General features: G+C 39.4%; 1 protein-coding gene across 1 annotated transcript; it reads left to right on the forward strand.

Moving 5' to 3' along the window:
• The first annotated feature begins 14,662 nt into the window (after positions 1–14,662).
• TMEM185A (transmembrane protein 185A) lies at positions 14,663–25,602 on the forward strand. The gene is made up of 7 exons (XM_063347458.1): positions 14,663–14,803; positions 17,359–17,535; positions 18,962–19,169; positions 21,553–21,636; positions 22,416–22,592; positions 22,906–23,029; positions 24,985–25,602. The coding sequence occupies exons 1-7, from the start codon at positions 14,766–14,768 to the stop codon at positions 25,227–25,229; spliced, it is 1,053 nt and encodes a 350-aa protein (XP_063203528.1). The 5' UTR covers positions 14,663–14,765; the 3' UTR covers positions 25,230–25,602.
• The last annotated feature ends 168 nt before the right edge of the window (positions 25,603–25,770 follow it).

Below are 25,770 nucleotides of genomic sequence, written 5' to 3' on the forward strand. Positions count from 1 at the left end.
GATGTTTGCAAACAGTACTGAATGCCTTAGTTTCCGATAACTGGTTTGCTTTGCTAATTCTTTTAAGAGAATGGGATAGAAAATAGCCTGTTTCTCTGCTCTCTAAAGAAGCATACCTGAGGCTTGAAATATGCTGTGTATGCACTCACCATAAGCTTACCAGAAACACTGGCTAAAATGGTCTGTCACAATCCTATTGTGCAGTGGGATGTGTGGTTCAAAAGTCCAATACATTATGTATTACACAGTGTGTGCGTACACATTTAAGCACATATACTTTCTCTAAACTATTACAGTGAAGTTTATTTTTATGTGGATCTTACACTTCCTTTCTACACACAGGGGAAATGCTTGAATCAAATAAAAAACCTTGTTAGTACAAATTCACGTGACATGCAGCCAGCTTGTGAATATTATTCAGTGTATTTGATGACTGCATATTTTGGAATTAATTTTGTGTATAAGCAGTGTATCTCACAGGTATCAGCACCTCTCCTAGCACAGATCAGCTCCTGGAAGCGTATTGAACAGTTCATCCCCAAGTGACACTTCTCTCCTCTTCATTCGGAGGCTTTTTATGGAAAAAGTCAAGGAATTATTTTGCTATTGTACGTGCATTTAATTACTGTAACGCTTGCCTCTCTCAAATGCAAATATGTTAAGTGGTACTTGATATGGATTTCCTGGTTTTTCTAACATGAGTATTTAGCAATCATCTTATGTTCAGTCCACTACAAGAACAAATTACAAAGAAAAATTATTTCTCAAACAGTACACAGGTTCTGATGCTAAAAAGCAATTTGGGATGATGCCAGGTGAATGATTGCAGGCACTGAAATCACAGCACTAATAGTATGTCTTTGACAAACTGGTCCCACAGCTTAGATGTCCACTCCACCCCGGATGTATGGGCATTCGAGCTGCCTGTCATTCAGCTCCTGAACTAAACCAAGGCTGTATTGGCTGTAATGAGTCAGGAGTGTAATAGGAAAGATTAAACGTAAATCTTGCCTGCACTGGAGATACGTTGCACAACACTTAGTTATTCTGCTAGAAGTCCCAGAAGCCTTACGAATGTCAGCCTCCTCCACCTACCACCACCACTGAGTATCAAACCTGACAATTTGATAGTTTAGCAATATGCCAAGGCATGTATTGAAGGTTTGGGGGTCTACAGTAGTGCTTGCACAAGTGTTAGTAATATAGATGAGACCACCAACATAACAGCTAAATATATTAAAATCAACTATTTTCTACAACAGACCCACATTAAAACATGGTAAAAATTCAGCACAGCAATATTTTTAGTGGGAAAAACTCTATTAATGTAACACTGTAAGAAATTGTACCCACAGTAGATCTTAAAAAGTAGCATTTTCATACCTGCGAATGCTTTCCAAGAAAGTTTCCACAGGTATATTTTCTGTTTAAAGGAGGATTTCATCAGTTTCATTTCGAAACTGTACTTCTTTAGTCTTCAGATTTCTCTGGCACATACGGTGAGGAAGTGAAATACCTATGGAAACACTGAGCTCCCTGAACCACTGAGACATAATGTTGATAAATCTCTAGAAAGTTTTTTTTTTTAAAGATTCCATAGCTCTATTTTCATAACCAGAGCAAACATACTTTTAAGTCGTCTGTGAACATTAGCACTCAAGGATAAGCCAAAAACATCGTATCAGAGGCATCTGCATAGACTTTCAGTTTGTTAACATTCTTATGATAAATAATAATATACCATTGTAGTCTGTGCTTGCAGTCTAATCTGCAGAACCTATGCACTAGAAAATACATTGTAGGCCTTAGATAATACATTCTTAATCCAAAAATATTCATTATAAGCCTTCATTTCATATACAGTCAGTTGTCCATGGCTGAAATGAGTCATGCAGATCTGCTCACCTGCAGCATGCTCTCTCCCGCAAGTCCTAGGTTGGTGATCTCTCACAATGAGTTTTCCCAAGCACGTGTAATATCAGAGCTGTTTCTAAGATACTATTTAGACTGACTTCAAAGTACTGGGCAATAGGTAAGACAGGTGCTGTTACCACCACCAAAAGCAATGAATCAAAGGCACACCTCAGCTACGGTTTCTTCCATTTCCTGTTTGGCTGATAAACATGGCAAATTAGATACTACCAGCTCTGTCTCTGATGTGCTGGCCAGAGAAGAGATGGGTGGATTGAGGAACTGGAGTTCTTCCTGAGCCTCCCTGCACCCATTTCAGGAAATGTGCCTGTAATTCAGGTAATGCTTAAAGTAATCACGCTGTCCCAAGTGCTTAGTGGGGGCAGGCAAACACAGTACTGTAGCCCCTAAGAAATAATTGTCATGCACATAAGCATTGACCAGGCAATTTCTCAAGTTACATGGTGAGTACAATAAAGAGATAAGGCCTGCAAACAGTAAAGCCTGTGTAAATAAGATGTCATGTAACACTACTGAATTCTTTAATGTAGGTATCTGGCAAGGACTGGTCTATTATGTAAACATTTACAAACTCTGTTTTGTTTGCTATTCTGGATTAATAGTTGATGCAGATTTTAGAGGGTATTTTGGATGGCATCCACAGTGTAGTTACAAAATACAGTTGTTAAAAAAATCAAAAATAATCTGACCCCCATGCATTGTTAACAGTGAAACCTAACTGACCCTCTATTCCCCTGGTTACAACTGCCTGAGAGGGGAAATGAATAAGCTCATCAGTATTCAGGTATTGCTAACAGGGAGGTCACCTTCTTCTGTTAAGCAACTCTCCATTTCAAACATTAAAACCTTGCAATTAGTAATTTGACAAGGACACCAAAGTACACAACTACTTTGGTCTGACTGAGGTGATGTTTTCCATAGTGTCATTCTACTTACAAAGCATGAGAGGAGTGATTCCTGTGAAGACACAGATCCTGCCTCCCATATACGTGAAACTGTGGGATGCAAAGCAAGTGTCGTGAAGGCAGAAGCACAGGGGAGGAGAAGCAGGGATCTGTAATTAGGCAGAGCAAGGCAGAATTAAAAATTGGTCAAGGTTAGGATAAAGCTTTTTAGAAATTAGCAAGGACTTGCTACTCTTTAAGACTCTTTTAATAACACTTTTTATCATGCTTAACTAAAACATCAGTATCAAGACCAAGAGACATAGAACATAGCAATTGTAATAGCGAGTATCAATGTCAAGATCAGATTCTTCCTTTCTTTAGTATCTCCTTTCTTCACAGTTCACCTTAGAGAACAGACATGTGAGGTAGAAGATTCAGAACTACAAAAAAATTTTTGCTTACAACCACTGTAGACATTTCTTGCACTGCTGTGAGTTTACAGTTGTGGTTACTATGCCAGTAGTGGTTGTGTTACTATGCCAGTAGTTTCCAAATTCTGATTGGCAAGACCGTACACGCTGATCTACAGCTACCCCTGAGCAATGCTGTTTCATGTGCCGAAAATGGCCTATACCTCCAGAAGCCAGATATGACCCTAGTACGCAACAAGCTCCACAGCAGGTGTTCTGGTCCACCAGAAGAAAAATTCTTGAGAACCACATTTACACAACAGTCACTCTCCCAATTCAATACCTAACAGATCGAGATACAATCCACAACATTCTCAAAATTGGTACTAGCCTGAGTACAACTGCAGGATGGAATACGTTGTGTCTGGTTACTAAAATAATAATTCTGCACTTCGTGCTTTTGTTAGTATAAAAGGAGACAAAACTCAAAGATTATTTCTCTCCAGCCTGCATCCTTGATCTCCTACCATAATAGCTGTCAGTGTACTGCATCCCAAAGGCACTATGCTGAGTTTACTCAGCGCTTTTAAGCATGACACTTCAACAAGGTAACTAGTCCTTTCTCGATACCATCATCTTCCCTTGAGTCAATGAGACTCAAAGGTGTTTTGCAGCAGCTGCTTGATGAACAGCTCAAACCAGTACGCCCTTTCCAAACACTCTTTTTCCCATAATTAGTCAATAGTATTCTATGGTCTGAAAGGTTCAGGTAAAAACCACACAGGAACAAATGTGTTCTAGTATCTGTTTGTTCAAGTGAAATAATGTCTCTGATCACTTTTTACGTAAAGGACTTTTCACATGTACCATGTTAATTCACTAAACAAAACTCATAAACCACCTTTGCTTTGAAATGCTCTAGCAGCAATAAACTTTGGAAAACAGATTTGCTGGGGGGACGTAGCCGTAGTGATAGTGTGGAGTAGCAGGATATGAAAGCTCCAAAATCCATCAGAAATTAACTGGAAAACCAGGGTAGTAAAATAAAGACAAAGCCCCTGCAGGTCTTAAAAGGTGAAACTGAACATAAATTGTAACTTTATAAGCATCAGCAACCAAAAATAAGCATTGATCTAGCTGTCAACTTTCATGAACATGATAATGTTATAACACTTCTTGTAAAAATAAATAAATAAAAACCACTTCAGCTGCAGCTGAGCAGAATTTTCTGCTGCTTGAGGCAATCACAAGGGAGGCACAGAACTAAGCTGCTAAGGAGGGAGCAGTTGTGATCTGGTTACCCCTTCTGCAGTGCTGCCTCATGGGCAATGCTCCGGTCTGCCTTCAGAAGCTACCAGGCCAGGGAGTGTGGAGGCAACTGGAGGTTAAGCTTTCATGCTATTTCAGTACTTTGAACACAGAAGTATTTGTTTCTTCACTAAGAAGATTTCATCCATTTCATAAGAGAATGGAATTAAAAAACAGGGAGAAATAGGAGACACATGGCCCAAATTGTGCCTGCTTATTTTGTCCATCTAGAACCTGATTTTCCAAACTTTCTGTTGCTACATAACCGTATAATACAGGTTTGAATGAGCATAGCTCCTCACCACTGCTACTGCAGGTTGAGTGGACTAAGTCTCAGGATCTATATCCAGTGAGTAAGGAACACAAAGTGGGGAAAAAGGAAAAAGGACCGGTGAAGCCTGGCTTGTACTCACACAGGCACAGGATAGGACTCGATTGCCTTAAAGGAGAACATTCTTTCTCTTCCTGAAAGTCCTTGACTCCTTCACAGAACACCTTTCACCTTCAGCAACAAAAGCATACACAAGGTGATGCTTCAGTAGACAACCCCAACTTATTGCAGGTTCACTTTCATTCCCTGTCTCCCATGCAATTTTGTTAACAATTGGTTTCTTGCTTCACAGCTGAAACATCAGTGACTTAGGTGAGTTGTATTGTTTTTACATATTTTTGTGTGTCTTTTCAATGTGGTGAGATGTAAGCAGGTCCTTGACAAAGAATAAAATGCAGCAAGTAGCTGGTTAGTGTTTTATCTATGTAAAAGCCATGTAAATTTGCCACAATCATATTGACACTTTACCTTATCCTTTTCCTTGAATATATGGCAGAAGTAGGTATGTTACATCCCATTACTGATAAGATGAAGCCCGATTTATCATTTTCGTGCATCACTGGCTAAAGTATACGTTGCACAATGTTACTACACCGGGGTGCCAGTATTTTAACCCACGTGCTATGGCTGCTGCAATTGTTACACTGCTGCAAGGCATGCTGAACTGAACTCACCTCTTGTATACAAAATCCAAAACCTGTTATTTGATTTGGTGGCATTTAAGCATTTATCTTGTGCTATCTGGCTTGAATTCTGAAAGATGGCCAGAAGAGTCATGGAACAAATCTCATTTGAAGTCAGTGTCAGCTGGACATGCAGATTCTTGAGATTCTTGGAACACCTGAACTGTGTCAGTACTAAAGTTCTTAATCTGAATAATGCTTTAGGTAAAATTATGAGGCGCCTTTACTTAAAAAAGGAGGAATGTAAATAGTTAGAAGCTTAGTGTTGCATGCAGAACTCCCATCAATTTCCCTAGATGTAATGTGACAGGCACATCAGTTCCTTTAACTCACAGACTCTGTCCTTCTCGCTGAAAGGTTCCGTTCCTAGTGTGATTTCCTTAGTTAAAATACAAATGTTTAGTGAAGACAAGAGCTCCTAATTTTTTAACAGTTGACAAGTCAGTATTTTCACATGAATTATCAGGTCAAGGTAAAGCCCAAATTGCCGTCCCTTCATAACATGCAGGACTGATCAAGTAGAGGTGGAGTGGAAGTTAACAAAAATCATAGCAAATTTAGAGAAAACACAAGCAGAATTGTACTGCGATTTTTAAATTACTTAGAAACTTCATGTTAAACACCTCTATATTTTTCAATTATAAGAACACAAATTATAGAATTAAATTACTTTGTGTTGGACTAGGGTGATGGTATTAGTCAACCCCATAATGAGTTTTATAGCAAAACCATGGGAATTTTATGTCAAATGTTCTACCTGTACAACCAGTCTCAGTTCACTGTATTAAAATTAAATGCAACATTAGAAGGTAAGCCAAAGAGATACTGTAATCCTATTATATAAACAGTGTGTTTTTTCCCAATTGTAAATTTATACAATTTCTTATTCAAAAATACTGCAAATTAAATGTTCTCTTTTCTATGTATATAAGGACATTTCTGCTGCAAATACATTTTTTGGTAATAATAGACATGACAAATTTTAAAAATAGCAAAGAAATGTGATGCTTTACTATTTAAAAAAAACTACTTGGTAAATTCTAGTCATAGCATAAACTACTGCAGGGCCAAAAATCTACACTTTGGTTAGTTGTGTTTAGAATTTGGATGACTATTACTTTTGGTAATTAAACAAGAACAAAGTGTGAGTTGAAAGAAAATATGAAAATCAGCACTGTGCTAACTTGAACAGACAAAGTTCAACAGTGATTAAAAAACCAAAACTCTCCAAGTGATGTTACAGAAATATCAGTGAGAAGTCACATAGTGACAGTGTTTGAAAAAGCCATTAAAGGAAGCAAGAATCAAATCTCACTAGTTCCTGGGCCTGTTTACTTTTAATTAATGAAGAAAATGTTACCTAAAATACTTGATGACTATAGCACACTGGTCAAACTAAAGAAATCTAAACCTAGGTTAGGTTGACCTGTGTCCTCCAGTTGATACAGAAGAGACCTCACTTTGACTTCATTTAAGTCAATAAGGATACCACCACCACTGACTTTTGTAAGGGCCATATTGTGGTCCCACTTCAATCACCAGGAAGCACAAAGCTGCTGTGGGGGTCATTTGTTCGTCACTATGTACCGAAATCTCCAATGCTGTAGAGAACTGACAAATTATCTGGCACAGGAGTTATGCCAAAAGTTAGAAACATAAGAAGAGAAAACCATGCTGCTTCAATGACAATTGAGATGTCACTGAAAGTATCCATAATTCTAAACACTCATGACGCTGGCAGATATATTAGCTATGGCATGCACAGCACTGATTTGGTATGAGAGGAGGGCCTAGGAGACTTGCAGGCTGTTCTTGCTGTTTTAAGATTGATAGCATCTCTAACATCTCCCTGTGCATATAATAGCAAAAACCTAGTTTATTCAGTTTTCTGTTTGGCTGGAGCTCTCTTAAGCAGCCTTTGTCTCTTGGAGCTAAATATCTCTGTTGGTATCTTCCTGAAGAGGTCACTTCCTTCTTCTCTCAGAATCATATCTCCACTGAGAAATCTATGGAGCTTCCTTAAATGGTTATGAGTTCAGCTGGGCCAAGTAGCCTGATAGCACGATAGGGTTGAAAGTTAAACAACTGCAAATAAGAATCCTGTTTTGTGCTGGATACTGTGCATGGGTTTTAAGAATAGAACATTATATTAATTTGGCCAGGACAATATGTGACCTGCTCCACCATCAAAGCCTAAGGAATTAAGAAGGCCTTGAAGGAAAGCATCAACTCTGATAAATCACCATTATTAGGAGATTGATAGGATTTATTTATAGAGCAATGATCCACTGCCTTCTTTTCCAGCTTTATTTCAAGAGCTCCCAAACACAGTGGAAGGGAAAGGAGTGGCAGAAAGCTCAGGCATAGAGAATCATAAAAAATTAATAACTTTGAAGCCGTGGCAAGGCAGGAAAAAGACAGATTGCATAAGAAAAGGGGCATGGAACATGACTTGTTTAAATGAGCTTCCTCTCAACAGGAAGACAAGTAATGAGTGCTGAATAGTTTAAGATGGAAAAGTAGAGTATATATAATTGAACCAGATACATCTTTTGCAGGTGATGTCAAGACATTGTGTCAAATCCTGCTTTGGCCAAACAGCTGCACAACAATGCATTTTCTACCATCCCACTGGCAGAACAGCTTATGAAATTCATAGTGGTTTAGTAGTATAATTTGCTTCGCATCACAATCCTAGTTGGCATTAATATAAACAGCAACTTGCTGAACTACTACAACTCTACAAATAGGTTTCAGGCTGGAGGATATTAATTTAGGGGCACAACACCCAATAGACTGATGTAAATAGAATGACTTAAAGCTTTTGCCCTTACTAGCTTCCCAAATAGGACACAAAACAATATTCTTACAGAAATTATTGAAATCTAGATTGAAACTGAAGTCTCTAATTTCAAAACTAAGCAGCTGTGTGTAATGCCAGTGACAATAACATTTGCGTAGGTATTAACCGTGCAAAATTACAGGCTGGTCTAAAGATTTTATAATAGATTGAGTGGTCTCTTTTTTGTCAATTACTGGTCAATCTCTGTTTATTCTGTGAATAAATATTAACAGTAAGGCCTACAGTAAAATCAACAGAAATTCAAATGGGCATTTTCAAACCTGGAGATTTGTTTTTGTAAACAATTTGATGTTCTGTCATAGACCATGAAAGATGATCCTAGAAACAGTTCATGGCTATGCTGTCAGCCACATAAGTCAATTATTACTGAACTGCTGTCTTCCTGTTAAATGTTACTGTATTCCAGTCATCTATGAGTAACACTTCGAGAAGTCGGTAAAGAAAATAGGACACATGAATGATAAGGTATGTTAGAAAGGAGTCAAGGCTGACTGTCAACAAAAAAGCAAGCTTGACAAATTAGAAGGCTGGTTCAGGTTTTTTTTTCTTTCACTTAACTTTGGCCAGTCAAGGATAGGGAACCTCCCTGTTTATGGTCTTTAAGCAGAACAAGAATACAAGTAGATGGCTTCTGAAATCAGTAAAGGCAGTGACTATAAAATAGACACTATATATGACTTTTTGAAATAATTTGAGGAACTAGATATATGGAATGAAAATGAAATGTCTGTTTGGTCTCCAACATAAACAATCTCAGGGGATTCAATTCAATTCCTAGCGTTCAAGTCCCAATCATCAGTAGACAGGAAGTCTTAACAGAAAGCAGATGACTTGCTGTTTCTTTTATCCCCTCCCCATATTCTTCCTCCCACCCTTAAATCACCATAAAATGTAAACTCAAGAGAAATCTTGTAATTTTTTAAGTTCATAGAGCACCTTGCTTTGTCTTTGTTGCCCGACTCTCCTCAGCATCACCTTCACAAGTGTAGTATTCAGCCACTGCAATCGAGAAACCTGAGACCACCAAAAGACCTAAGAAAGACCCTAAAGTCCCCACTGCCATTACTTGTCTCTAGGCCAAATATTTAGCCCAGCTTTCCAGAGGAAACAGTACAAAAGTATGTCACCTGACCTTAACCACAAATTTAACAGGAATTTAATAATGGGTAATGATGTAGTAATGGTTTCAGGTTATTTGAAAGTCACAGCTCCAACATGTATTTTAAGGGATAAAAAATTAGAATATAATAATCAGTACAAAAATGTCTCTCTTTTAATATTTTATCTCCTATGAGCCAAAAAAAGGGCAAACAGATCATCCTAAATCTCAAAGGAATCAAGTTAGAATTGAAAGGCAGATTGTTTGACTTATGTAGGGGTCAAAGATATTGCTGCTGTTTTCTCATGACCTGCTCTAATACAGAGGTTTTACTATAAAATATCAGCTGTTTTCTTGCAGCATTATAAACTTTTGGATCGCGTTGTGAAGGAACATGTAGATTAATTGCTGAGATCAGGAAAATAAATAATTTTCATTTCTATGCTATTAGATTTACCTGAACTCCTGGATGGAGGTGACAGCAAAGCCTTCTGTCTGCATACCATGTCGTTTTGGTTTTCATTTTACAAGGCACAAGAAAAATTAATATGTATCCTGCAGTAGCCACAACTCAAACTACTTTGCACTGTCTCTCTTGAGTCTGAAGTCCCCCAGCAGCCCTGCAAATGGAATTTACCGTATTGTATAAAACTTCCCAGATGCAAATAAACTGTCTTCAAAAAATAAAAAAATTTTAAAAAGCCCATCTGAGCAAGTTAAAGCCACTTAAAGAAACTTACCAGTCAGGCAGAAGGAAAAAAAAAACATCTTATCTGGCTCTGAGTAGAAACACCACTCACTAAGAGCTGCCGGCTGCAAGACCAGGCAGTGTGAGACAGTGATTTCCCTGGGTACGCGCACACACACACACACACACAAACACCCCCCCCCCAGCACCCAGTACCTGTCAGCTCTAGGCTTGGCGCTGGCTCCAGCCTCCCCAGCACAGCTCACCTGCACTCAGACATAGTCATTGTCCCTATGCCTACAAATGTAACAGAGGATCATGTAGAGGATGAGCAGGATGGTGAAAAGAAGGAGTGCAAGGAAGACAGCCTTTGCCACAGGGACACCACAGGCTGTATGTCCCCAGGTAAGGGACACAGCGGGAAGCACTGCTGTGTGTGTCTGTGCCACGCATGCATGGTTGCACCCCAGGGAGACCTACGGGGTTCCCATTCAGTCCCAGCCCTGCCTGCAAAGTCCTTCTTTCCAACATTTTTTCTGTGCCCGCTGCATCCCCCGTGCACAGCACGGCTTTGTTGCCTTCAGGGGGAACAAGGTATTTTACAGGCAGAAAAACGTCAGCCAGCGTGTCTGTCAGATCCAACAGCAGCTGCTAAGCAGCCAGATCTTAACTTTTTCTCCAGAGGAGAGAACGGGGAAAAGTCTACTATATTACAGGGGGCTAATTTTGCCGCCTATTTCTTCAGGGGACAAAGCAGATAAAGTGAGTGGAGGTTTTCTCAGCTGTGGCACCTGCAGATTGGGTCCAACAGCAAAGAGCTGTTTGCTTTCTGTCTAGTTACCTTTTTTTTTTTTTTTAGCGTAGTCTCTATCATGTTTTCTGTAACTAGGGATTTCTTTCCTAGTTCTTTGTCCCTTGTAGGCAGTATTTTGCTGCCTGGGCAGTCAGCCAAACATTGTAACTGCAGAAGAAATCTTTCTTGATTTACTCCTACAGCCCTTCATGAATATTCTTAGAAATGGCATGCTGCCTTATTAGACTTCTGAATTATTAACAGTCCTCGAGTTAAGATAATTCCTTGTTAGTATTATTTTGACTTTGTTTTATGATTGCATCTGGCTGAGGATAATGCTTACAGGTACGGTCTTGTGTAGTAGCTTCTTTATGCATTGCAGTAGATTTATTTTATCTTGGATAAATACATTATACATAATTGTTCTCTTTTACAAACTAGTAAGGCTCAACTTTTGAAAATGCAGAATGAAAAACAAGGTTCTAGTTTCCAATTTTTTAAGCCTGGCAATTCTTTGGTTCCTTAGAAGCTTGTGTACTGCCCTGCCACAGGTGCCATCAGTCTCTGGAGACTGCCTAGCCCTCATCCTTTCTTTTCCTTCTCTTTTCTTCCATTATGTTTTCATGCTTCTCTCTCATCCTGATTTCTTACCAATCTCCTTACACCCCCTCTCCACTGCCATTACTTGCGCTGGCGTGTCCTTGCTTTCTTGTAGCCTTTGACATACCCTTGCTTTATCAGTTGAATATATTGTGCAGAAAGCTCCTGCTGTGGAAGCCTGTCAGCTATTTGTGCTGTTGCCAGTGGAGTTAAAATTGTATCTACAATTTGCCAGTGAATATCTGCAGATGAATCACATCTCTGAGTAGATCGTATTAGCTAATGAATACTGTCAAGGGCTACAAGTAACTATGGCATGTTCAATAAATCACATTGCACGTAAGCCTAGCTTCTTAGCTGGTATAAATTACCAGTCCTGTTAGCAATGGATGAAGACTTAGAACATTTACTTTTCTATCCTTTTTTCATCTTTCTCCAGAAGCTAGAGCTAAGATACGATTAATTTTTTCTTTTATTAGCATTTCACTTGCAATGTAGTCTTGATTAGTGAGGAGCTACGGGGATTTTCAGTTCAGAAAGAGTCATCAGATAATCTATCCCGATATAGGGTCATCGTATAATCTGTCTTGATCTGCTATATAATTTCATAACCCTTGTTACAGTCAAGCTCATTGACTTGAGTTTGATTAGCATGTATCTTCCACAGAGACGCCCAGACTTCATTTAAAAATGAACAATCTCCTGTTTCTCAGGGTCACTTGTTCCAACAGCTGATTACTTTCACTTAAAAAACAAAAAAGACAAAGGAAACCCCAGGTCTCTCCTCTCTAACCAATATTTGTTTAGCTGAAGTCCTCAGCCTTGATTCTTTTTATGCTTCTCCTAGCTTGACTGAAGAGTCTTTTAGTACCTAGTGCTTTGTCTCCAAGAGGGTACATATGTAACATAATTAAGTGATCTCAGGCTCTTTGAAATACTCAACTCCTTATGATAATTTTTTCTGAGCATTTAATCACTTTTGCAGTATTTAATCACTATCTGCAGCATTTTCAACATTCATCCCGATGCAAGGACATTTAAAAGGCTTATGTGATCAATTCCAGAATATGCAATGAAGGTAGTTCTCAGCCTCTTTAGAATGGACTTCCCCCCCCCCTTTTTTTTTTCTTACTGTACACATTGATTCATATCTAGAGTAATAAGGAAATGTATTGTACAGGCAGTTTCCACAATAATAAACCAGAACTAAACTCTTGAAATCATGTCCACAGAAGCAGGATTACCGATAATAATGTAGTTTAAAAGAATGCTGGCAGAAAAACTGCCTCCTCCTCCATGTTACTTTTGTATTCCATTGGGCATGTGTACAGTCCAAGGACAAAGCTAACTCACACATGCAGACTGCTTTTAGTTCTTCAGGCAACTTGTTGGGTAATGCTGAATAAACAAGTTAACGTAATTTATTCCACCTTTAAAATAGCACTTTGAGATTTCCTAGTAGTTTTATGGAGATAAATTTGAACAAGCATTATGCATCAGTGCCCTAAAAATCAGCTGGACAATTAAACAAATATAGTGAGGTGAATGTTTCCAATATGAGTACACAAAGGAAAATCAGCCATAACGAGGGTGGTTTGAAAGGGGCACACCCCTAGGTGTTATTCCAATGCGACTGCAAAGAAGAAGTTTTGTGCAACAGTTGTCTATTGCTACCTCTGCTTCTACCACCTAGAAGGAGCTAAACCCACAGTGGGTAGCATACCTGAGTCCAAACCCACTTCTTCTGTCTCCTTGTGTTAATTCTTACTTTCCCTGGTATCTTCCCTTCCAGCTGCATTTGTTAATATTTCATTTTAACGTAAGATTAGCCCATTCAACGCAATGATGGCCAGGTATCACCATCAGTTAATGGGAAGGTCCCTGAAGACAACCAGACATGATGCATCCCAATAACGTGTGATTTAATGCTATAAACATGATATGACAACAGCCATGTCACAAACTGCAGCAAAAAACAAGTGGCAGAAACACAACCAAAATCTGCCTCCAGATCCTCTGGGCTTGGCTTCACAAATAGTTTGAAGAATGTCTGATGAGGATTTCTAACGCATACAAGACAGTATAAGCTTACTCAAGTGTGAGATAAAACACAAATGAACAGGTGACAAATATGACATCTTTGAGTAGATTCAGAACAGGTTATCTAAGCCCATATTTTTAAAACAACCAAGCTGAGTGCTTAACTTCTGAAACGCACTCATAAATTTAAAAGGAAATAACGCAACTTGAGACAAACATTGCTGACAAGCCTCTGGGGATGCAAGAAGAGGATGTTCCTTTACGTGTCTCTGCAGCAAGCCTCTTGACAGTCTTTATGTGAGCAGCCAGCTAGCACACCCAGGCTTTCTGAAGCACAAAGTAAATACAAATCTAAGCCTACAAAGGAACAGGACAGAAACACTATTCTTTACCACACAGTCTGACATATTATATGGTTTTTTTTTTTTTCCAGTAAAAGCTGCAGAATTGTGCTAGTCCATCAAAAACCCTTTTAAACATAAGCTGAAAAAGGCCATAGTGATTCCCCCAGAGTTAACTGTGTGGGTTTTTTTAAAAGGTATATTTGGAAGGTTTCTCAGTGAGCCCTGGATTATGACAACTGTTAGTAGAGCTGTTCCATAAATACCACACACACATCGCCCCGCAGGCCGCCGCACGCCCCACACGGCGGTGCTCCCTGCTGCCAGCCCGGCTCCCCTCAGGCGCCGCTCCCAGCAGGCGGCTCCAGCGGGGCGAAACGCCTTCTCCCGCTGGGGAACGGCCTCACGGCCACCGCTGAGCGTCGGGCAATGCCCCAAACAAGACCTTCTCCAGCCGCTGTGTGACCGGGTGCGGCTGGTGAGAGGCGACGGGGCGAAGGCCGGGCCAGGTCGCCATGTCCGCGCCCAGGTCGCCCGCCGGCCCCTCTGCGTAGGGCGCGTGCGCGACTCGGCGGCAGGCGCATGCGCGGCGCTCGCCCGTGAAGCCCGGCGGAGGGGCCGGCCGTTTCCTTGGCGGGCGGCGCGCGTGCGCGGGGCGGCGCGGGGCGGGGCGGGCCGCCCGGTTCCGGCGGGGGCGGAGCGGCGCGGCAGTGAGGCCCGGCCAGGCTCCGGTGGCGGCCGCGCCATGCGTGCCTGATAGAGAGCGGCGGGGGTGGAGGGTTGAGCCGCAATGAACCTGCGAGGCTTGTTCCAGGATTTCAACCCCAGGTGAGGGCGGCCCCGGCGCTTAACGGGCGGCCTGGGGCCGCGCCGCCCTGTCAGGGCCCGTTCGGCGGGGCGCTGCCGGTCCGCGCGGTCTCGGCGTCTCCCTGTCCCGGCGTCGCGCTGCTGCTGGGCGGAGGCTTCTCTCCCCCGCGCCGGGAGCGGCGGCGGTGTGGCGGGGCCCGAGAAGCGTGGGGGGAAGCACCGCCGGGCCCCGCTCCGCTCCCCCGTGGCGGAAACCGGCCTCGGCAAGGTGAGCCCGGGAGCGCGGTGGGGCTCGGCGTCGGTGTGTGCCATCCGTGAGCCTTTCAGCGGAGCTCGGCCTCGGGGGGCTCTTCCGCTCCGGTACCGGCGGTCCTAGGGCGTCTCCGAGGCACGGTCCTGGCCGGTTTCCTCCCCGGTGCCCGCTCTCCTCGGCTGGCCCTTCGTCAGGGTGGCCGTGAGCGCCCGTCATCTGGCTTACAGGCCGAATTCCAAGCGTCTTTTTTGTTTCATTATGTAACTTTCTGAAATTACTGCCAGGTCTCATTCCGGTTTTTGAATTTTTGAACGCGATGACTCGGGGTGTAAAGCTTTCTGCCGGAAAGCAGAGCTGCCCTGTGCTCTCACACGGGCATGTGGGGTATGGTACAGGCGCATTTTTTGCAGGTGTGGTGAAAGCATTGTGTTTAACAATGCCAGTCTAGAGATGGGGTGCTGCTGCTGGCCACTCTTCAGTCTGGGCTCTCTTAAAATTAAGGAGATGATAGTCCCTACAGCCTGGCATCTGCTGTCCTGCCAAGCAAGTGTGGATGCGTGCAACTTTTAAAGAAGCTGAGAGAATGAGTCGAATTTTACTGGCTTTGCTCTTACCAGGTGTTTTAAGACCACAGAATGAAGACCTGCAAGTAACTTGTGCAGGGTGGTGTGAAATACCCAGAGTCCTGGAAAAATCGTGCTTGTGAGAGAGAGTTTACATGATTGCAATTACAAAAAGCTGGGTTCCATCAGTTGTTTAGACAAACAGAAGAGCAACCGGTGCTTCAGGAAATGCATTACCGCAGAGAGGTTGAAATAAACAGTTTAAATATGCGTGGTTGGAAGTAATGGAAAAGTAGGAACAGAAGTTCCAGAAGCTTATGAAGTTTTGTTATTACTAAGCACTGCTTGCAGCTTATGTGGATGCTGTCTAAATGATGAATGAGCAAGCTGAATGCTGCACTTGTGCAGATAACTTAATCTTGAATGTTTTGATGTTTACTGGAACACTCAGAGAGCGCTGGTATTTTACCATGTGGTGTTTTATTTCTGTGTTTATTGAGGAGCCAGGGAAAGTACAAATTACACAAATACTGAATGTTGGAAACCTATGACTTGCTGAGGGATCTCTCTGCCGGGAAGAGTGGCTGTTGTTTTCTGTCATTCTATCCTGAGTTGGTTTCACTGAGCATAGAAGATGTGACACAATAAAACTGCTTTTTCTTATTAAAGGGCAGCTAAGACACTTGTTCTGAGTAGAGACAAAGCAGCTTGATATCTGAACGAGGCAATGTTGATAAAATGAAAGTCTTATTGCTTGATGAGAGTGCAGGTGGGTAGTTTGAGTTGTGCTGTTGCTGACTATTGCTGCTCTGTAGCAAGTATTTACTCTGTTCCTTAGGTTATCTGTGTTTTAAAATATATATAATTACTTCACTGAAGTGGTGTTGAAGCCTGATCATGTGTGTTATAAAGCAGTCTGTGATCCTCTGGTGAATGGGTGGGTGACTTTTTCCCTTCCTGTAGTGTGAGGAAATAATGTGCTACGTAATTATTTTGTCTGTTTTCTGGCGGTGCAAGCAATTGCTGTGCTACTGCTCTCAAGTGTTCCGGATACATTTATTCTTTCTTAGGTTGACTAGTTTATAAAATATATCAGCATAACTAGTTTAAATTTGTAAGCACCATCCTCAGCATTCCAGTTAGAAACTTCACTCAGTAATTGGTGACTTTGTTAAAAGTTTAACCTGTTGGGCTTTTTCCTATAATTTTGCTTTTCTTAACGGAATGTAAAAATTTAAAAGAAAAATTTAAAAAATCTCTGGAATCTGCCTTATTACAATATGTAACAGTTTTTAATCTTTAGTTTTTGATGTTCAAAATTAAGTTACATAACTTATGTAATTTTATCCACGCTATTTTTAGCTATCTTATTTGATTTGTGTAAAAGAACACATTTTCCAAAAACATGTACAACTGGTATCTTTCTGAGTCTCTAATAATCCAGCTTCTGACTGGGTCCCTGTGGGAGGGAGATATTTATAGATGTCCATTCATTAAGTTTGTCATGCAAGAATGCCTTTGATGTGTTTCCCTTGAAGCAATGGTTTTATAAGTGAAAGAGATGACATATGCTGTATTTATGATGAAATACTTGACTCTTCCAAACTGATTTGATTCTTTGCAAAGAAGTTTGGCACGCATTTTCTGTTAGGAAGTATCGTGATTACATTTCAGCTATGGCTGATTTTCTTGTTCTCTACAAAGTTCGTGTTAAGTTGCCTGCCTTAATTTCTGACTCTGGCTTTTTGTTTGTTTAACAGCAAATTTCTTATTTATGCCTGCCTGCTGCTTTTTTCTGTGTTGCTCTCCCTGCGTCTGGATGACAAAATTCAGTGGAGTTACTGGGCCGTATTTGCTCCAATATGGCTATGGAAGTTAATGGTGATTGTTGGTGCCTCAGTGGGAACAGGAGTATGGGCTCGAAACCCACAGTATCGGTAAGTCAAGGATATTTATTTTGCAAAGCAGAGGGAATATAATGAGTTTTCCGTACTGCATCAAATTCATAAATAGCTTTTTTGACAACATAAGCTATAGCATCCAGGTGGTTTGTTTTCAACATATTTAAAATAATTATCATCAACTATAGTCTATGCAAACAGCTTTATGCAGCTATGGATGTCTTAATCCTAGTTGCAACAGTTTATCACAAGCTTCAACAATATTGTCTTTGGGAAGCTAAAACATCTTACAAAGTGACTTTTTGCACTTTACTGTTAGAATGCTGGAAATGCTTTGCTTTAATATAAGCCATATGGAAATATGTATCTTCTTATGCACTAGGAATGTACTATATTTAATTGGATGATTTTCTAAATCCATTTCCTGAAATGTACAGATCAGCATGAAGAATGTTGACTTTTTTTTTTCTTGGTGTGCATATAGATGAACATATAGAGAAATACTCAGTGATTCCTGAATATGCGGAGATTTTTTTTTCAGACTTGAATAGCAGTTTTATAAGAAATATTCAAGTAGTTTAATACACCGGTACAGTAGGCAAATTTGTAACACTTGCAAAATAAGATGTGCGTGGGAACAAATTCTGTAAATTTTGTCAAAGTTGTTTAACATGGATATTTTAATTATCAGGCTAGGGTAAAATAACTTTCAGACCTTTAAAAATATCAGTGTTTACTCTTATGGTAATCCAAGTAGGATGTGAATTTGAACATACTAGTGGAAAAGAAAAACTGCCTTGAATGAAGTGCAATAAATTCAGTCCTCCTTCTGTTGATGGTGAATATGAAATTAACGACTTTCTGCACAGGTCTCATTCTGATACACACATATTGTGTGGTTCAGGTCTTGTTTGCCTCTTTTAGTAATGGTTCTGCTTGGGTAGGAAAAAGTGTTGTTTCTCTGTGTGTGCTGTTATTTTACGGGCATTTTACTTTTTAGTAAGAGATAATATTCGTTGCAACATGATGATTTTGATGACTAAAGACATTTTTGGGAAAGATGTTGATTCACTGAAAGCTGGTGTGGGAACAAACCAGATAATTTTAGACTTAGCTTATTTCCTAACAGCCTGCATGATATCTGAGTGTTTACCTGGTAGCAAAGAAATCCTGTTTTGTCTGCACAGCTATGGAATCCTTAGACAATTTTCAAGTTGTGAAAATCCTACGGCCCCCTTTGAGTAAAATATTTGAAATGCACAGCTGGATGGGCAAGAAATCCTGTTATATCATGAGCAGTGTAGTTTAATAGCAGTTATTTGGGCAGAATGTGAGCGTTTACAGATATTAACACTTGTTTTTAATAACTTAAAAATTGTAAAGAAGGCATCTTGGCATGTTTGCAATATAGTGTGCTTCCTTATTGACAAGTGAACTGAATGCTTCCTTATCCTCTCTTTAGAGCAGAAGGAGAAACCTGTGTGGAATTCAAAGCTATGTTAATTGCAGTAGGCATCCACCTGCTGCTCCTGATGTTTGAAGTTCTGGTGTGTGACAGGATCGAAAGAGGAACCCATTTCTGGCTTCTGGTCTTTATGCCATTATTCTTTGTATCTCCGGTGTCCGTTGCAGCTTGTGTGTGGGGATTCCGACATGACAGGTCTCTGGAGGTAAGGTTCATTTTTATGTGTAAAATATGTGGCAGTGCAAGATTCCGTATCAATTCAGGTATAGTTCATCTCACAGTAAAGCATGATATGGATGACTGTATCAGTTGAATTAATTGTTTGCACTGACCTGCTAGAGTGAAAAATCAGGATCAGGAATAATATAATTTTTTCTAATATCTTCTAGGTTTGTTTTTTTTTCAACTGCCAAATTGCAGCATGTTTTAAACCTGCCTTTTTATTATTGTGTGTTAAAAGAGCTCACCACAAACAGTGCAATATGGACTAATAGTAGACACTTAAACGGAAATTACTGAAGAAAATTCCACTGATAGTAAGCACTGTCCCTAGGCAGAATTGAACTTCCAAAGCCCAAGATAATCAGGGTTGAAAATTTCTTACTGTCCCCATCTGTGTGCTTAATCTTTAATTTGGAAATGCAGATGGTAGGCATAAAACAGTAGGTTTTTATTTTCTGCCTCTCTCTTCTTTCCTTTCTCACTTCTTCCTTTTGGTTTTGGAAGAACTTTGCAAGAATTCTCAAGATCTTCCCACAGTTGTGGCATTTTGCAATAAATTTAGAATTCTTATTGAGCTGGGTTTTTTTAAGGATTTTCTTTTTTATCCTCAAACTACCCCATGACAACTAAAAATCTAATTTTCAGATGAGTTTCAGCTTTTTCAGGTTTTCTTAATTTCAAGGGAATATTTCTCTAACATTAGCATAAGCCGAGTTTCTCGATAGAGAAATGTTTTTGGTAAGTGATTGTTAGGATGGCTGGTAAACTGATACCTGAAATTTTTGATTTAAAAATATTGCAAATAGAATTTCATTTTGCAGAATTTTACTCACAGTTCACTATTCCTAAAAGTAAAATTTGTGTAGAAGTACTTGCCTTCTACTGGATGATGCTTGATTACCCGTTAATTTACAGATTACTGCACAGATGTCAAATATTGTTAGAAAAAAATGGAATCCACTCACCCCTAACCTAAGAAGCAACAGCTGTCTCAAAGACAAGTTATGCAGTTGAACTGTTGGCTCATCATTTTTTTTTTTTGCCATATATAGCTCAAACTATAACTTGATTCTAAAAATTATTTATAGCAATTGATCCTATGATTTTTTTCATTTTTCTTTCTCTTTGCTTTTGCAGTTTCCAGGTTGTTTGGTCTTATGCTTGAGTGTGAGTTGTTTTGGTGGTTTATTCTTTTGAGAAAGCCAGTGGTACAAAGCTATTTTAAATCTAGTTTTCCAGTCTTTTTAAAGGAACGTGTACTTCAGCAGTGAAGATTTCAGTGCAGTCTCTGAAGTAGGCAGGTGCCTGCTGCCTGTTGGATTTTTTTACTCCCTTTACTGAGAATTTCAAAGGCATTTATCCAAGACATCCCAGTACACAATTATATATGTCAGTGAAGAGTAGCATGTAGTGTCTGCCTTCTGAGAAACAGTACATTTCAAAGATGCCTTGTATCCCTACATGTTTTCTTTTTAAAAGGGAAAATGTTTCTGCCTTATACTTAAGAGCTTCAGTTAGACTATTCGGATAATAATTCTGTTTGATCTTTGAAATTCCTACCCATGTAGGGTTGCCCATGAACTTAAGAAACAGAATCTTGCCAAGTCTGGTGTTTCATTATTTCACTTTTTTCAAGCAAGACACAAATGTGCTTTTTTTTTTTTTGAAGTATAATTCAAGGTTGTTTCTCATAGTGGCAAGCAGGACACACAAAAAGCTTTAACATTTTTAATGAGAAGTATTGCCTTTCTGTATTGCCTCAAAACCCAAGTGTCTTCAATGTCATTTAAAATATATCTCAATTTTACAGTAAATGATTGAATCTGGATCTCATGTTCCATTATTCTGTGTATTGCTTTCCCCCTCCTGCCCCTGCCATAGAGCTGGGACTTTTAAACTGGACTGTTGGTAGTTAAACCCATGTTACTTTCATCTTTACGTTACTGCAATTACTAAAGGATATCTTTAAAGATAAATTTTGCTATTTTTAAATTGAGGATTTTTTTTTTACTACTTGTTAATTTAATTCTAGCAGTATTTCTCATCTGAAGAAAATAGCTGAAGTTGTTTTCTGATGTTTGCTTTTTTCGGTCTGATTAGCTTGGCTTTTCTTATTTCTCTAATCACTCTAATCAGTGCTATTTTTTCTTAACAGGAAGGTCTTTCCTCAGGAGGCAGATGCCTCTACAGTTACCCTATTGGGATCACTGCCTTGCAAATTTAGGGATGCTTAGTAATATCTAATGTAAATACAAATGGTGTTCTGTATTGCAGCGACAGGCATGGAGTCAGAAAAGTCCTTTGATGGATTCTTTGGTTATCTTGGAAATAACTTTATCACTAACTAATGTCTTTTCTTTTTCTAGCTGGAAATCTTGTGTTCAGTCAATATTCTACAGTTCATATTTATTGCACTCAGACTAGACGAGATCATCAGATGGCCGTGGCTTGTATGTAACAAGTGTTTTCTTCTTATCCTTGTTTAAATGCTCACTTTCAGAAAGATATTTATTCTAGGGAATAGATTAATGTATGATCAGAGTCCATGATCGCACTTTTGCTTGCTTAACAGTCCTTCATTGAAGGTCTGGCACATCATTCAGCGGTCACAGGAGAGGCTGCTCTTTGGGCATTTCGTCCTTCGTGAGAGAGGGATGTGCCATCAACTGCAATTAAGTTTCTGATCAGTTGGTGAGAGATCCTAATCCAGAAGTTACCAGTGGGAACAGTAAACTAGCCATGAAAATGACTGGTGAGTTAGGGCATGTGTTGGCAAACATGGTGTGGTAACTAACTAGTTTTATTTGTTGGGATACCATGCATGTAAGTCCACTTACTGTGCAAGTGGTCACTGTCAACACTGCTGAGATCTCCTGTCCCAAGTATTTTTAGAATACAAAAGCGCCATTTCGCTGTCTGGGGTTTTTGTGAACTACCACAAAACTGATAATCTAGCATTATTATGACTGTCCTTTCTATTTGCCAAAAAAATAGGAAAAGGATCTAATTTAGAAACTCTGTCAAGTAGGGTGTCCGCTGTAGAAAATACTTGCTAAAATCAATTTCAAGTATTGTTTGAGCTCATATAAAATCACAGAAGTCTTTTGTTTAGACTTAATATGTAGACTTGCTTTATTTAAAAAAACCATACCTGAAACAAATCAAACTGTTAAAATGTTAAAAATGTATCACTGCCGGGGGGAAAGCAGTTAATTTCTTTTTCTTTCAGGTGGTTTGTGTTCCGCTGTGGATCTTGATGTCCTTTCTGTGTCTAGTAGTGCTCTATTACATTGTATGGTCTGTTCTATTCTTGCGCTCTATGGATGTGATTGCTGAGCAAAGGAGGACACACATAACAATGGCTGTCAGCTGGATGACAATTGTAGTTCCGCTGCTCACGTTTGAGGTAGGAAAAAGCACAATGATTTTCCATGAGTGACGAATGTTGCTGTGTCTCTTTTTGAACTTACTAAAATGAGACTACTGCTTTTTGTTTTGGAATAAAGTATTAACAGCAAATATGACAGAAACACAAGAATTCTGTTTCTTTAAAGTTTTATGAGTAAAATATGCATCATATCGGAACTGTAACTATGTTTCTGTGGAGGCTGTTTTTCTTCACAAATGTGTGAAGGTAAAGATCTGAAATCAGCATATGTTTGAAGAAGCTTGAATGTAGGTGTTGCAATTAAACTGACTTTTTTTTTTTTGCCATTTAGATCTTACTAGTACACAGACTGGATGGGCATAATTCTTTTTCTTTTATACCCATATTTGTTCCTCTCTGGCTTTCACTGATAACTTTAATGGCAACAACATTTGGACAAAAAGGAGGAAATCACTGTAAGTATTTAAAAATCATGGAAACAGCTTGAAACTCAAGGCTTAAATGTATTTTATTAAGATTTGTATTTTCAAAAAGGGCTTTTTTGCATATATTATCTCGTGAACTCAGATGTGTCTGTTACTATTGCCTTCAGGTGATTTTAGTAAGTTTTCGGTATTTCTGGTGTCTCTTTTTTTTTTTTTTCCTCATTCCTATAAGAGCATAACTTCTGCTCGGACTTAAAAACTCAATGGGATTTTAACTGTAACTTAGCCTTTTATTCTTCTTTATTTCCATGGGTTTTATTCTCATGAGACGTGAATGGATTTTTCTACTCTGTCTTCTGAGAATAGGGTTGCACCTACCATTTTTAATTAGCATTTTTCCTAGTAGCCTGAACTGATATTCTCTTTTCTCTTTGGCCAAATAGTGCTCTGTGCTGCTTTGTTGTAACTTCAGTTGCCCAAGTGGCCAGTGTAGACTTAGTAGGCTTTTATCCCCACCACAACTAGCCCTGCTGAAAGGAGTGTTTGCACTTTCAGACATCTAATGTTGTTGATCAGTGCAGATGAGTAGCTCTTCCCATCCACGTTGCAGTTCATATTCCATGTTGACAAAGCAACAAAATTTGTGAGGATGTTTTAGAGTTGAAAGGAACCAGCTGTGATGTTTGTAATATAAACTCACTTCAGTTTTGGTCTGATAGTGAAGTATATTGAGAATTTCTTTCTTTGGTCATGACTAAGCTTATCTCCATAAACTTAGTTTACTTATATTGCTATTGCATGGAAAACTGTTACTGGTGACTTTTTTTTTTTAATGCATGCCCTCGATAATTCATGGACAAATTAGTCTTTTGGAAAGCCACAAGTCCATTTTATCTTCTGTAGGGTTAGTAAATATTCATGTCAGTTTTTAAAAAAGACTATTCATCTAAGTGAGCCTTGGAAGACTTGCATCGAAATCTACCTTTAAAGTGCAAAGCAAAGTACACCAGTTGGCCATGAAATATAATCTATGCAAAAAGATGGGCTGTATGGGATCTTCCCTGGCAAATGCTTAATATCTCGCTTTTGTTCAGCGTGAAAGACTTGACTTGGGGAGGCTATTCCTTTTAACACTGATCTTTGGTATGGGTTAATAGAGGAGTACCATCTGTTGAGTTACAAGTGCCCCTTACTTAAATGCCCTTTTTGCATGTGGGGAAAAGATATGACAAACACAGAACGTGTACTGTTTTCTAATTTAGTGCAGGTAATACCAAGGATAAAATACTCCTGGCATCACATCGTGTTGGCTAACAACAAAAGTATTTGGGGAATACTGAATACATATATTGACTAATCTGTGTCTGCCTGTGCTATCCCATTCCCTCTGGTATTGTAAGCTATATGTATCAAACAACAGTTGGCGTGAATGTCTTCCCATGTGGCACTGATTGCTTTCATTGAGATGCAAAGTCTTTTGTGTTCTTTCTCTGTGTACTAATGTGGCCTGACACTGCTTAACATGTGAAATGATTCTTGCTGTGGTAGTATAGCTGTAACTTACACATATGGATATACACACACAGACATGTACATGGAGACAGACATGCGGAGGCATGTAAATGCCTGCATATATTCTGTATGTATATCTGTGCATATATAACCTGAACTGTAATGTTGTTATATGATAACACATGATGTTAGTAACACCTATCTGTGATTCTGTGCAGTACACCTGGATGTGTTCCTGTCCAGCCTGCTCTAGGTGACCCTGCTTTGGCAGGGGGTTGGACTAGATGATGTCCAGAGGGTCCCTTCCAACCCCTACCATTCTGTGAACACCTGCTGAGAAGCAGCACTAACAAATTTTATATTGTTCATATGCAAACAATCAAGAGAACTTAAAGGAAATTGCACAGTCTGCTTGCTTAATTAAATTTCCATTCTATTCTGCAATAATGTGAAATGATTTTATTTCTTTTTAGGGTGGTTTGGAATTCGCAAAGACTTTTGCCAGTTCCTACTTGAAATTTTCCCATTCTTGCGAGAATATGGCAATATTTCTTATGATCTTCATCATGAAGATAATGAGGAAACAGAAGAAACGCCACTGCCTGAACCACCAAAAATTGCACCAATGTTTCGAAAAAAGACTGGAGTGGTCATTACACAGAGTCCTGGAAAATACGTGATTCCACCTCCCAAGTTAAACATTGATATGCCAGATTAAGATGACAGTAGCATATTAAACTTGAACTGGGAATCAACAGACAAATATATTTCATCTCATGCCTTGTCCCAATTACTTTAAAATAGGTATTGCTGAATCAGTGGCTTGGATTACACAAATCAGAGATCTTGAAGATAATCTGAGAGCTTTTCCAGAGATAACATGGTGGTCTAATTTGTGAACCTTCCTAATGGGTTGGTTGCACACTTGCCTGTATAGTATTTATATGAACATTTTAGCAGTGTAATATATTGTTTAAAAGTCTTGTCGTGTACAGTATAAGTATTATCTAAAAGTATTTTTTTAAAAACCCTGTATGAAATGCCTATGCTATTCCAGGTGTCTCTTAGGTCCTAAATATACACTTGATTTACATGTCTGTTTTAAATGCTTTTTTTGGGATGCCTTAGTATAGTACCTCTTAACTACTTTTTCTCTTCAGCCACAATCATTGTCTTAACCGCAGAGGCACAGGAGTGTTGCACTTCTCAGGCAAGACTGAAAAGCTTTTTTTGGGGGGAAATAGAATGTATACCAGCTT

Source organism: Chroicocephalus ridibundus, chromosome 9 (assembly GCF_963924245.1).
Source record: "Chroicocephalus ridibundus chromosome 9, bChrRid1.1, whole genome shotgun sequence".
Lineage (NCBI taxonomy): Eukaryota > Metazoa > Chordata > Aves > Charadriiformes > Laridae > Chroicocephalus > Chroicocephalus ridibundus.